At 36.4% G+C, this 13,638-nt stretch overlaps 1 protein-coding gene across 1 annotated transcript in view; it reads left to right on the top strand.

Annotated features, from left to right (window-relative positions):
• The window catches only part of dhx15 (DEAH (Asp-Glu-Ala-His) box helicase 15), a 50,128-nt gene that overhangs the window by 23,973 nt on the left and 12,517 nt on the right, over window positions 1-13,638 (top strand). Inside the window, exons 6-7 of the mRNA XM_081359821.1 lie at window positions 1,708-1,875; window positions 13,324-13,410. Of these exons, the coding sequence (XP_081215947.1) occupies window positions 1,708-1,875; window positions 13,324-13,410 (255 nt within the window). The remainder of the gene's footprint in view (window positions 1-1,707; window positions 1,876-13,323; window positions 13,411-13,638) is intronic.

Genomic DNA, 13,638 nt, shown 5'->3' with positions numbered 1-13,638 from the left:
GTAGAGATCATTGCTTGACTGTTTATCGTTGATCTCTTTCCTGTTTAAGTCGCAATACTCACTTTGACCTGAGGATGGCAGTACTGCATAAGCTGTGTCTTTGAAATCAGTAGGTCCGTTCCACTTGTGATGAGCTTAATGTGCTCATGCATGAAGACAAAGCTTTGTAGTAAATGCTGAGCATTCTTCATTTGTGAATGTAGTGATTATTTTCTCTGACTCGTGAGAGAAGGCATTTAGTAATAGTGGTCTAGATTAACTTTGACACATTCTTGTTAAATGTGTAGCTTTTTAATGGTTTGTGCCTCACTATGTACTTTTTTTTTTTTTTTTTCAGATTTGAGCTGGTTGGATCAGTGTTATCTCTAATTTGCTGTGACGACTGTCATGTATTTCTAGATCTCAAGCCCACAAGTTTTGTGATGTTCAGCATCACTTAACTGATCTGTTGTGATTTGCTCCTGGTTATGCATCATTGCAGCTTTCTCATCTCACATTAGCCCTACTACATTGCCATCTGGAATAATAAAGCTTGCGTGTGAGTGTACACGTACCCTTGTGACTGCCGCTGTTGATAGCGCAGCCATAGGAATCTTACCCAAGCGCTATGCACTCCAGCTTTCGTTTTCTCACTCGGTCGACACAACTGGCATGTCAAGTGTACCGCAACTAAACCACCCAAGCCTTAGTGATTCTGGTGTTTTCCAGCTTTGGGGAATTGATTCAGTTAATGATGTTTGTAAAATAAGCTAAGGTGGAGATTAGTGGGTAGCTGATCCAGAATCAGTTGATATGAGTTGAAGTTGGACATAGAGGGCAGACTAAACAAATCATTACTGTTTGGACATAGAGGGCAGACTAAACAAATCATTACTGTTTGTCTAAACACCCTATTCTGCATGTTTTCTAAAGGACAGTTTACTAAAAATGACAATTTTCACCATTTACTCATTCATAGTCATTCCAAACATGTATGACTGACTTTTTTTGTGTGTAACATAAGCTATGTTCTATACAACGGAAGTCAGTGGTGTCCAAAACAACACTGAACTCCAATGACATTTGCTGTATGGACAAAAATACTTGAAACATCCTTCAAAATGGTGGTCTAATCCCAGGGAAACTGAACCAGTCACAAATTCCTAAGGGAACATTGTGGTTTTGTTACAATGTTTTTGTTTTGTGGCTTTTGGGTCCAATTGAAGAAAAAAAAAAAAAAAAAAACCTAGGCATTTTCTAGATAGAAAGATACAAGCCATCCTAGACTAACCTCTCATAATAAAATCACCCAGGTTCATTGGAAAAAACGTGCCTGTGAAATAATCTGCAAAATTTTACGTTGCTGCTTAATTGCATGTTTCATGCCACTTTCAAAGTGTCCAGTGAGTCAAAATGTATTAGTTTATACACTGATCACCGTTTGAGGTCATAACATAGTATTGTGCAAGGAACTATGCTAGAATAAGTCTTTATTAATCCATATTCTGCAACTGTAATCATAATTTGTGTGAAAAGGAATAAGTTAGGAAATCCCCCCCCCCCCCCCCCCCAAAAAAAAAATCCAATGTAGAAGCAATTTTATTTCCTAATTTGTAGTAATTATATTGAATTGGCTTACCAAAAATGTCTGTCTTTTGGCACTTAGTGTTAATTTTGCACCTGATTCTCAGTCTGTGGCCTTTAACGTCAGTCTGTTTACATTTCTAGGAAATCGATGAAGCCTGCAAACGGATCAAACGAGAGATTGATGATCTCGGGCCTGAGGTTGGTGACATCAAAATCATCCCGCTCTACTCCACGCTGCCACCACAGCAGCAGCAGAGGATCTTTGAGCCACCTCCACCACGCAAACCAAGCGGCGCCATCGGCAGGAAGGTAAACATCACCGCCACGCATCACGATACATACATGGAACTAGATTGTGTTTTGAACTGCTGCAAACACAGTATTTTCATGAAAGATATTGCATTTAGTCCCTCTGTGGTTTCCTTTGAAATATTGCATCAAAGAATTAAAATATCTCAGACAAACGTGTAAGGGATAGTTTACCTAAAAAGGAAAAAGACTTAAAAATTACTAAAAATTACTTATTTTCATAATTTTTCCCCATGCATTGAATGTCTATTTTATTCAAATCTTCCATGCATTAAAAAGTACAAGAAGAAATCATAAAAGTAGTGAACAAATTTCTAATGGTTTTGGAACAACGTAAGGAGGGAAAATGATCAACATGTTTGGGTCAACTACCCCTTTCACTTTTGTCAGTGCAATATTGTATCAAACAATCAAAATATTGATATTCGTATTGGCACAGCCATAGTAGCCTTTTTAATACATTTAAAAAAAGAAGAGGATGAGAGAATGACTCAAGTTTGTCTGTAGAGGGAAGAATGAGGAGCAAGGAATGGTGGAAATTAGGTTTTTCTTTTTTTCTCCCCTTCCATCTTTAGCTTTGGTGAAGCAATGACTCATAACATATGCTGCTTTTTTCAGCATATTACTTTTTTTCCCTCAAATTTTGGAAAGGAAATTTACTCATACTTCTATCATTTGAAAAGTGTTAGAGCAGTAATCTTATTTTTTTTTTTTTTCTATAGTCTGTTTTGGACCGCTTGCTTTCACTCCCTGTTTTGCTTCCCGTCTGTCGCCTGACTTGCCATTTTTCCATTTTTGGCATGTTGTCTTTGAAAGAATGAGTTTCACTAGATGTTTTATCAGAGCTCATCCACTGTAAAGAGTTTCATCATCCGTCATCCTTTACTCTTAGCAGGAGGTTGTGCAGACGCAATCGTCCTTTTGTTTTCTCTATTCCCAATTCACTTCTCTCAAACAACCCTGACGATTACAGTATGAAAAGCACCTGGACGTCTGCGTGACTGGCCAAAGATCTGACAGAATATCATAACTGATCATCAGCTATGAGTTTGCAAACATTTAGCTGAACATCTGATGAGGAGTTGATTAATGAGTCATCGCCCCAGCTTCCCCTACAGAAACCGATCCGCTTGTCATTATTGCTGGCAAAGATTACTGATGTCCTAATGAGCGAACGCAAACGTTCACTGATCCGCAAATTTCCTCATTCTTGTTCCCTCAACTTGATGGCTGTATTTGTAGCCTTAACGAAGTCTTCGCTACATGCCTGGTTTGTGTTTTGATGTACCAAACAGCATCAGTATCCGCCTGCTTCAGATATCAAGTATCTGCCTCGTCCATTCCTCTTCACTAGGGCATTGTGTCATTTCATCTCCCCCCTGACCACTTCCATGTTTAAAGAGGCTCTGGGTTTCTCTGAGGTTTGATTACTCGTAAGCCAGGGCATAAGCTGCTTCAGAAGTTCAAAGAACTGCCGCTGTTTGCCTGCACTGTTCAGAAGAAAATGAAAGTGAACATGGATTCACAGGGGCTGATGTGAATATGCAGCAACCCTTGTGATGCAAAATAATGTTGGGGACAGAGAACTGCTTGTTCAGAAACTGTTCTATTTAAAACAATAACAAAAACTAGCTATTTTCTGGATGGAAAAAATATATAATGTAATATTTTTTTGTGAAAATTAGTTTAAATTAAGAACCTTCCCATGCAATTACTTTAGGTCCATACAAGTTTATTTCAACGCAATGTTTTTTTGACCATCTAGTGTTTCAGTATTAAAGAGATAATATTATAGTTTTTTTAATTAATATTTTGAAATATTTATCTTTGCTGTTTTAGTTATAGTAATTTTGTTTTTCCTTTTAGGGTTGTCTATTTACATAAATTCCCATAATCTGTCATTTTTTTAAATTAACGATCAATTAATCGATTCATCCGTTAACCTTAACCTCTTAAATCCGAAGCGTGGGGGCTAAGTTATCATGTTACTTAACAACCACTTAGCTGTTACTAACCAAAAATAGCTGTTGTTTTACAATAAATATAGGGAATAAGACCACTTAACAAGTGCTTTTAAATTTGCTGACACTAGATGTGCTCTATTTTCATAATGTACAAAAAAATGACATGAAAATGCGATCTGTAAAATCATTGTACATAAGTTATATATCATTGAAAAGGTCTCAACTTGCAGAATACAAGCACATTTGTTTGTTGTGCCAAGTATTTGTTTGAAAAAGCACCGCTGACGCACCTGTAAACAGTATACACCATGCTTTTGCGCCGCATTTTTATTTGTAACTTGTTTGAACATTATTAATATATTAGTAAACCATAGTAGTTAGTCTCGAATGAGCCCATACACAACATAAAACGATGCTTAGATCACGGAGTGAGGTCACATGCTGCTTGGCTCAAGCAATAGGATGATCACGCAGTGTTTTCTTTTGACTTTATTTGATAGTTCAACCAATGGAAAAAGGATCTCTGGTGTGGTGGGTGGATATAGTGGGTAGGGACAATGTGTAGAGACCAATCGAACACCATTTTACCACTGGAGCACTCTTGGATTGGTTCGATCACTCAAGATTGACGGGTCTTGATTTACTACGTGCCATAAAATAGGAGCGCACATTTAAAACAGTGCTGGAAGATCACTCATCCACCAGGATCTTATTACTTGTTTATTCTATGTACTTTTATTGTGGAGTTTACACAAGTAGTCCTTATGTTCAGTAAAATCACTTGTTTGGAAGTTTTTTTGGACCCTTGGATAATTGTTTCGAAATAAACGGCTAACCTACCTAATCCATTGCATGACTTGAAGACATAGTACATTTAGAATACGCAACTATGGCGAGCTCGATTCACTTTTCCTCATGTCTGCTCCACGTGTTTTGTGCATGAGTCGCACGCACTTCGAAACTATGCACTCTGATGATGAGCTTGCTTAATCGACCATCGATACGTTTTATCTATGAAGTTATCGACAATTAATCGATCGTCAATTAAACATTAGCATCCCTGGTTCCTATTGTCATTTGTTTATTTTAGTACATCGTTAAACTAAATTACAATGAGATGTTGTTTACCTATTACCTGTAACTTAATAAATTTAAGTTCCTGTGTTGGTTAACTTGCATGCTAAAGGTAATCATTAATTATTATTTGTAGATTATTATGGTCTCAATACTGGCATTAGCACAGTTATTGCTCTTTGAGTGAAGCAACATAAAACATGGTTGTCATGCAGCCCTTTACAGGTGACATTGTGTGTCAATATACGTTGTGATAGAATGTTAAAGATTTGTTGCATCACGTCATTTTAACAAAGTAATTTGAACAAGCAGCAAAAATCGTTTTTTGAGTGTGCAGTATATCTGTACAGTACAGTGTCTCGTATTTATATATTTTTCTGGCACCTTGTTTTTCTGTCCTTCTGTGGCAGCAGTACATAAGGATAGGCTCAGATTACCTTGTAAAAATGTCAACTCTTCACACCCTCTGGCATATATTAAACACAATGCATATAAGCCACCTTTAGCAGATACGGGGTGCGTGTGTGGATTTTGAGATCGCACCTGTGCAGTCACATCCTCCTTGAGGACAAATCCAACAGCCCTATTGCACTGCTGATGTGCATGGATTTATTAGATGGGATTTAACTTCATGTGACACTCAGCAGTCACATGTATGGGAATTGAGGACTGTGGCAAATTACGGAAGCAACATTCTTGTTGATTCTTGATTTAAATAGGATGTGGTAAGATCTCCCTTGTGCTGTCTGCAGGAATGGAGGCTTATGGAAGAATTTAGGAGACTGTGAGTGTGCCGTGTGTGCGTTAACCACCCAAACCAATCTTTAATGAATATCTGCTTTAGGTGGCAAATTTTGCTTGTTAATAACCGGTTCTGGATAGAAAGTGATCTTCCTCTAGATGGTGCAGAAGGCGAGGTATTTAGACCCTTCTAGCCTGATAGAGAACCATGTTCAGGCATACCTTTGCTTGTAGTCAAAACATTTGATATGCCAATCTTCATATAACGTCATATACCTTCATATAATCAACGTCATATAACATGTCTGTTTTAAAAGTTGTCGATACAGCCCAGTAATGATGATTTTTGGATATCCTTCCCTTCATGCATCTTAAAAACCCTGAGGCTCAATGGAATTGCGCTATTGCTGACGAAATGTCTGTTTAGTTCAGTACAGAAACAGACAGATGAGAATAGTCTCGGTCTATTTGCAATTGCCATGGTTTCCATAGTCACTTTTAATTCAGTGTGATTGAAGGCAGGGTTTGCCTTATCTTTTTGAATATAAAATGCAAGCGACTCTGTCTGGTCAACTGCTGTCATGGTGGAGCAAGTTAAAAAAATTCTCAAGGTAAAACTGTCGGACATGTTTATAGCTAATTACCTGGATAGCAGTAAATCTGATTTAATGGCACAAACATTTGAAGATAAGGCTCTATCACCCACCAGAGACTTAGTACCACTGCGGCAATGCAAAAATGCAAAAATTGAAATAAGTCTGTTCCACAATATGTTCACCAAGGCTGCATTTATTTAATAAAAAATGCAGTAAAAACAGTAATATTGACAAATATTATTACATTTCAATGAACTGTGTTTTTATTTTAATAAATAATTATTTAAAGTAATTTATTAATGTGATTTGCATTACTTTGAAGATACAGTCTTCAGTGTCGTGTGATCAAGAAACATTTCTTATCAATGATGAAAGCTGCTTAATATTTTTGTGGAAACTGAGATACTAGACGTGCCGGTATTCGGTAATGCGATAAATCGCGGTAATGAATATGCACGATATTGTTATCGCGGGCACTTCAAAATACCATGAAAAATAATAGACCTGAATTTAGATTTTTAGAACGCGCATTATAGCTTATTTTCCATCAACAGCTTAACCTGTTAAGCTGCAACGCCACTTTTGAAAAATCCCCAGAAATGACATACCCAAACTGAAACAGATACAGTTCATGAACCCTTTGTACTAAAAGCACAAGTATGATCTCGTTTGAAAGCTGACACCTGGCAGTTTATTGTAAATGTAGAATTAATTATTGTCGTAATGACAAAAATTGTTATAAATAGCTTCAAAGTTTTGTAAAGTTATTAGAAATTATTTTTTATGAAACATCCTCATGAAAATAAAATTGAAATTGGCACTGGAGCAATCTAGAAATGCACTACAGCTAAAGCCACATGTCTAAACATTTTATGTTTAAAATCTGAAGATAATAAGCCCAAAACTCTGTATTTAGTTAAATGTTTTTCAAGACCATGTCATGTGACTAACAGTTAGGGCTAGCTAGCATGTTAGCTTAGCACACCATCAATACACGACAATATATGAGATTAAAACCATATTTATGCTCAAAACGTACTTTATAACTCAAGCCGAATGTTTTAAATAATCTTCTGTGATCTAATTTAGCTTCAGATAAAAAAATCAGACAGAAAATATATTATTTGATAGTATTATGCACAATAATGAAGTCTATATAGATTAGCATTACATTATAAATATAATCTATTATTATAAAAATACCTGGCATGGCTTGAAGAACACAGGCAAATCAGATATCATTGCAATCATGTTTATTGTCTTCAAAACATCTTTTATCTGCATGATCACAGCCGATCTCTGTTAGCTTTGTGTGTGTTCGAGGCTTCCTGGAATGTCACATGATCATGGCTCTTCTTCATGTGCCATATATGGACTATATTACTGTGCATATAGCGCCCTCAGGCTATTGGTATGAATTGAAAACACTGTGAATTAGAATACCAAACGCTCATAAAGATTACATTGACGCATTTGGGTATAAATTCAATAAATATTATTCCTGTCTATAGAAATATGATGTGAATCTAAAAGAATCTATCAATATTTCTCCAAATCTGCACATTTTTGAGCTAAAGCCCTGAGGGACGTTGTTTTGTGTATCGCTGTCATGACGACAGCACGGGAGTTTATTATGAATGGGAGCGGCTGACGCGCATAATTCATATTAAAGGTATTGACTCATTTTTTCATTTCATAACTCCTGACACAAATTAAGACATAACTGTCACTATGAGTTTCTCAGAATACAATAGTGGTCAAATACTGAAACTTGAGTCTTATATCTTTTTAATTATGTATAGTTTGTCAAGGTATAACATTAAATCTGATAGTAATTTTGAATTAAATAAATAAAAAACGCTTCAGTGCGCCGACGCACTGGTGAAGCTTAACAGGTTAAACAAACACTGCGTATATGCTGCGCGAAACACGTGCGCACTCTGATGTAAACAATCGCCACGTGTATAAGCATGCGGCCGATGCGCACTTCTAGTCTATTCTAAACAGTCCTCACATGGAGAAGCAGCATGGTGGAAGGAGGAACGCCGCCGTCTACAGTCTATGGCCGCCGCCGATCTATCCGGATCCATCCCGCTTCTAAAAGCAGAGCTGCCAACTCGACGCATTCAGCGCGAGACTCTTCACACGCTCACGCCACACATCCGTTTTCTCACGCAGAGAAAAATCGCGGAGCAAAGAGGACACGAAGACCGTCAAACAAGACAGAGCAGGTTACTTTTGATATGAAACAGGATAACAATTGTGTCACAGAACGTTACATTTAAACCATTTAATGACCAGCATGTTAGTTGACTAAAACAAATAGATAAAGAGGAGTATTTTGCTGAATATGTGCACTGCACTTTTTTACATATTTATTATATTTTTACTTGTCTCATTACATAATTGTTATTATAATGAAAACCACATTATATTTGATTTAATTAGTTATTTGTAACCTTTAATAATACCAGCTGATAGGGCTCTATATGGTTACATAGCATTATGTGAGATTTTTTTTCATGAGAAAAAAATTACATGTGGGCTATCTACTGTAGCCTTCCTAATATTTATCCAAAATTAGTCAATATTGAATCAAGATTTAAATCAAATCCCAAGTATTGAATTGAAATCGTTAAATGTGTGTTAAGCAATACAAACAGTAGCCTACCAGTCATTGTACCATGTAATCATTGTAACATGTTGTCACTAAACTTAATAAAATTCAATTTAGTTACCAAATGTTTTGACAATCACAATTACACCTTGTGATGCAAGTTTTATTTTAATTTTACATCCTTCCCCCCCCCAATCCATCTGTTTCTCATGTGCAATTAAAATATCGTGATAATATCGTATAACGTTATAAAAGCTCACTCAATTAATCGCAGCATGAAAATGTGATACCGGCACATGCCTATGAGATACAGTACCATTTTAAAAGTTTAAGTAAAAAAAAGAAAGATAATACTTTTATTCAGAAAGGACCAGGGGTGTAACGATACCCACGTCACGATATGATGCATATAACGATACTGAACTCACGATACGATATTATTGTGAATGGATTAAATTAATAGGCTTGGACTTGATGCTGGACAATGGTGACGCCAGAATAAAAAAATTCATGATTCTGAAGCTGAAAATACAGAATTATTTTAGACTAATATGCTTGTACTCTGTCACTGCCTAGATGTATTTAAAATAATGTATAGGCAACTTTTTACTGGTAACACTAAAATATAACATTTGGCATTATCAGAACCAACAAATATTTACTTTATATTCAACATTATATATAGTATTTTATTGTAGTACTGACACAAACACTGTAATTTTAATTTTTTCGTTGAACTATACACAATACATATTGTCACTATCCAAGATCCACATTGTTGCATTTTTGTATTGCGATATATTGTGACACTATATATTGTGATTTAGAAAGGACAATAAATTGAACAAAAGTTATTCAAATAAAGGCAGTTCTTTTGAACTTTTCTTTTCATCAAAGAATCCTGGAAAAAAAAGGCATCATCAAACTGTTTTCAACATTGAGATGGTTGTTTTAAATTAATACTTTACAATATTACTATTTTACTGTGATTTCAATCAAATAAGTTAACCATTGGTGTCCATAAAAGACTTAATTATTCCAATCTTATGACCAGTTGGCTATGTAGTGTATGTCTCTACCTTGAGGTATTTTACCAAAAATGAACATTGAATGAGAGGCTCATTCGAGAGAATTGAAATTGCACTTATTCATGTGAAATGTTGCTGGTATTAGCCTTGTTCAGTCAGCCCGCCAACTTTTTTCCAGACCACTTGCTTATGGATCATTGCTTCCTAAAAGATGCAATTTCTCAACACCTCATGGTTCAATGAGTATGTCTAAGTACTTGTAATGCATTTAGTGTTTTTGCTGTGAAATTCATTCCAATGGTGCTCACCTTTCGATAATTTCCATGGCTACCACTCTGGAATATATTTCATCTCAAAGGTCTTTCCCTGGTGGCCCTATTTTCTGAAAGGATGCAGACTGGTTAGGAACCCTCATTTCTTTTCATCACATGTCTGGAGCGCTCCGGACCCCGCTGTCATTCAGTGGTCTGTTAGGAGCACGCTCTGTGGTCATTGGGTCGTGGCCCCCAGTCTCCAGACTCCAGATGGCCTTTTTTCAGCAAATTCTCCCGGCCTTTCTATGAATATATAGGTAGATGATTCTTTTCAGCAGCTGAATTACATCAGGTCAAAGGCTCCATGAATAGAGTAAAAAATAAATAAATAAATTCTGAAGCCACTCATTTTGTGGCTAGAGTGAAATCCACTTATAAAAGTAGGACTTAAGTGCCTGAAAGGCATTTTTAGGAGGCTGAATTACATGAAATATATAAGCTTTCTCTCTATTATTTGCTTTCTGTTAGTAATGGAGGCCAGCAATTTTGAAACTCAATTTACATTTAGCAAATATACATAGCAAAACATGGCAAAACATTTTTTTAGTGGAGCTTGCTAAAGAAAACACTTAAAATACTATTGCTCCCACTTAAGTTTAGGATTTTAAATAAATCCCTAACCTAATGAATTAAACTTCAGTGCTTGTTTTTTGCTGTAGGCATTATTTATAACTCAAACTATGTGCGTATTGCTGCAAGACATCTGAATTCTTTTTGATAAAAAGGTGCAAAAATCCCATTGTTTTTAATCGAAAGAGGGAACCTGAGTCATATTTAGGAACCAGAATATCATAGAGACTCAGTTGGCAAGAAATGGAAATTCACCCTATTCATTTATTAATCTTATTATGAATGATGCATCCATGCATGTTTCATTTTCTTTAATGTATTTTTTCAAGATTTATTTTTGATCTTGCAAATTTTAATAAAATGGTTATAACCTGATCTTCCGGTGACAAGACAGACACCAGACTTATCCAGTCATTTAATCCATGACTTGCTCGCGAGCGACATTTAAAACTATTGTTCTCTATGAATGTACACCTTCTTTTGTCATTGACGACATCCTTCCACAGCTCTGGGGGCTGCTCAGATTCTGGGGGCTCATCTCAGATCATCTCAGTGCATCAAAGACAGTCCACAGTCTCTAGCTCAAAGATGATTCAATATGTCACTATACCACACATGATGAAGGCCACCTGTACTGTAAAGGGACAGAGAGAGCGAAGAAGCGAGACGTGGCATTAATAATACAGTTTCTTAGATGTGTGCTTCTCCAGGGAGTGGAAGATGGCTACGTGCTGTGCACAGACATGTATCTTGCCGCCAAAAAGAGCAATAGTAATGTGTCTGGACGGGCTGCTCGGCGGAAAGCAGTCCGGCTCAGCCAGCACACTCCCAATTTGACTTGATTGCAGCAACTGTTGCCTTACTTCCCTGTTGGGTTGTATTAGTCTTCCAGCTTGCGACAGCTCACTGAAGTGTCTTTAAGGATTTAATTCCCACTGATTTTTTTTTTTTGTGTGCCTTTTTTTCACCCTCTCTCCAGTTACAACAGAACTTTTTTCTTTAATTTGAATTTTTTTTTTTTTTTTGCCCAGATCAGTGCAGAAGAGTTTAATCACCAATGAAATGTACTAAAAAAAGCAACCCTGCTGGTGTAGAGAGTGGTTAGAGATTTGAATAAATACTTTACGCCAAGTATTCAACTTGGCCACATAATTTGTACCACACACTTGCAATTAACATTTAATAATTTCTCAACTTGTGTAACTTAAGTGAAGTGATATTTATGGCTGTCACTAATGATTATTTTGGTAATCGAGTAAGCGGATGTTTTTTGTTGTAATAAAAAAAGACCCAAGCAAACAATAGCCTTTAAAAAGACTTAAAATACATAAATAATAACAAGGCAATAATCTTTGATTCAAATAAAATAGCAAAAGCAAGCAATCATGGTTTTATAGAACAAGTGTTAAAATGCATCAAATCAAATCCTTGTTTAATATTGGCAATACGACATTTAATTAAATGTATTTAATCTTTAATATTTGGTCTCTTGTTTACAATAGAAATGCTACAGCCACGGCAATATCTTGATCAAGAATATGTGGACATCAAAACATGTGAACTCAGAGTGAGGGTTTAAACTTTTATTTTGAGACTTGTTTGTGTGAACGGTGCCGATCTGAGACGCACGTAACCTACAGGCATGGAAATAATTAATATTAAACTGATAATAATTAATATTAATATTAAAATGTTTATATTAAACCTGCAGGGCATATATTTAATTGAATTGCAGCCTTTGTGAATTTACAATAGCACTCTGCTATAGTATGTTTTTTTTAAATTGTTCATACAGTGTGCAGCCTTAGAAAATGATCTAACAGTTAATGGATTCTTGTCCGTGGAATGCGTCACTTCTGGTATTTTGCTGGGTACTCAACACAGGTAAATTGCTGTAGAGGATTTTTAAAAATCGAGTACTCTGAATTTGATCGTGGAATGTGGCAGCCCTTGTGATATTACTCTAAAGACATTTTAAAGTGTGATGGGGGAAAAAGGACCTTAACCATGTGTAGAGAGCATAAGTATTGTACAGATTTAAGGGTGGGCTCTCTTGTTCCTTTTGGTCATTCCTTCATAACAGCGTTCTAAAAATCAGTTGGATTTTCTTTGCATTTTTATAGCAACATACTTAATATACCAATCAGTACACCATAGCAACCGCAAAGCAAGGTTTTGAAAACATTCAGAACACCAGAGCAACATGGCAACTTTCTAAGTAGCTCTTATAACATTTTTGCATTATAGCGATGTACTTAAACGCTCAGAACACAATAGCAACCACACAGCATTGTTCTAAAACCCATTTAGAACATCTTTGCGTTTTTATTGAAACATACATAAACCACTCAGAACACCAACCTTTCTGCAGAAATGTCAAAATACTTGCTGCTTTTAAATGTTATGCATAGGCGTCCAGGTCATTTTAGAGTGTCTTGTACAACTTGTTCAAAAAGTAGATGGACTTCGATTTTTGCTTTTATTTATGTTTTGGTCAATAGCTGTTTGATCTCAGTCTTGACCATAATGTTTCGCCTCTCATAGGTTGTGGTTTCTACAAACATCGCTGAGACGTCCCTGACCATCGATGGCGTGGTGTTTGTAATTGATCCTGGCTTTGCCAAGCAAAAGGTTAGTCTTCTCTTCTATGCCTCACTTGTCTAATCTCACCCCATCATCTGTTTCTCTTGCTTCTGAAATCCCCAGATAAACCCAGTGGCGGGGCTCTGACAGCGACTCGAGATGGAAAAGCTAGTTATTTATTCTGCTGACATTTCCCTAGCCCAGCTGCTGCTGTCATACATGTAGTCCAGTCAGAGATGAAGGATGGCTTCGCTTTGGCATATTGCTGTGGTGCAA

Source organism: Scardinius erythrophthalmus (genome assembly GCF_964197995.2).
Source record: "Scardinius erythrophthalmus genome assembly, chromosome: 2".
Classification (NCBI taxonomy): Eukaryota; Metazoa; Chordata; class Actinopteri; order Cypriniformes; family Leuciscidae; genus Scardinius; species Scardinius erythrophthalmus.
This window is presented reverse-complemented; position numbering and strand designations above follow the sequence as displayed.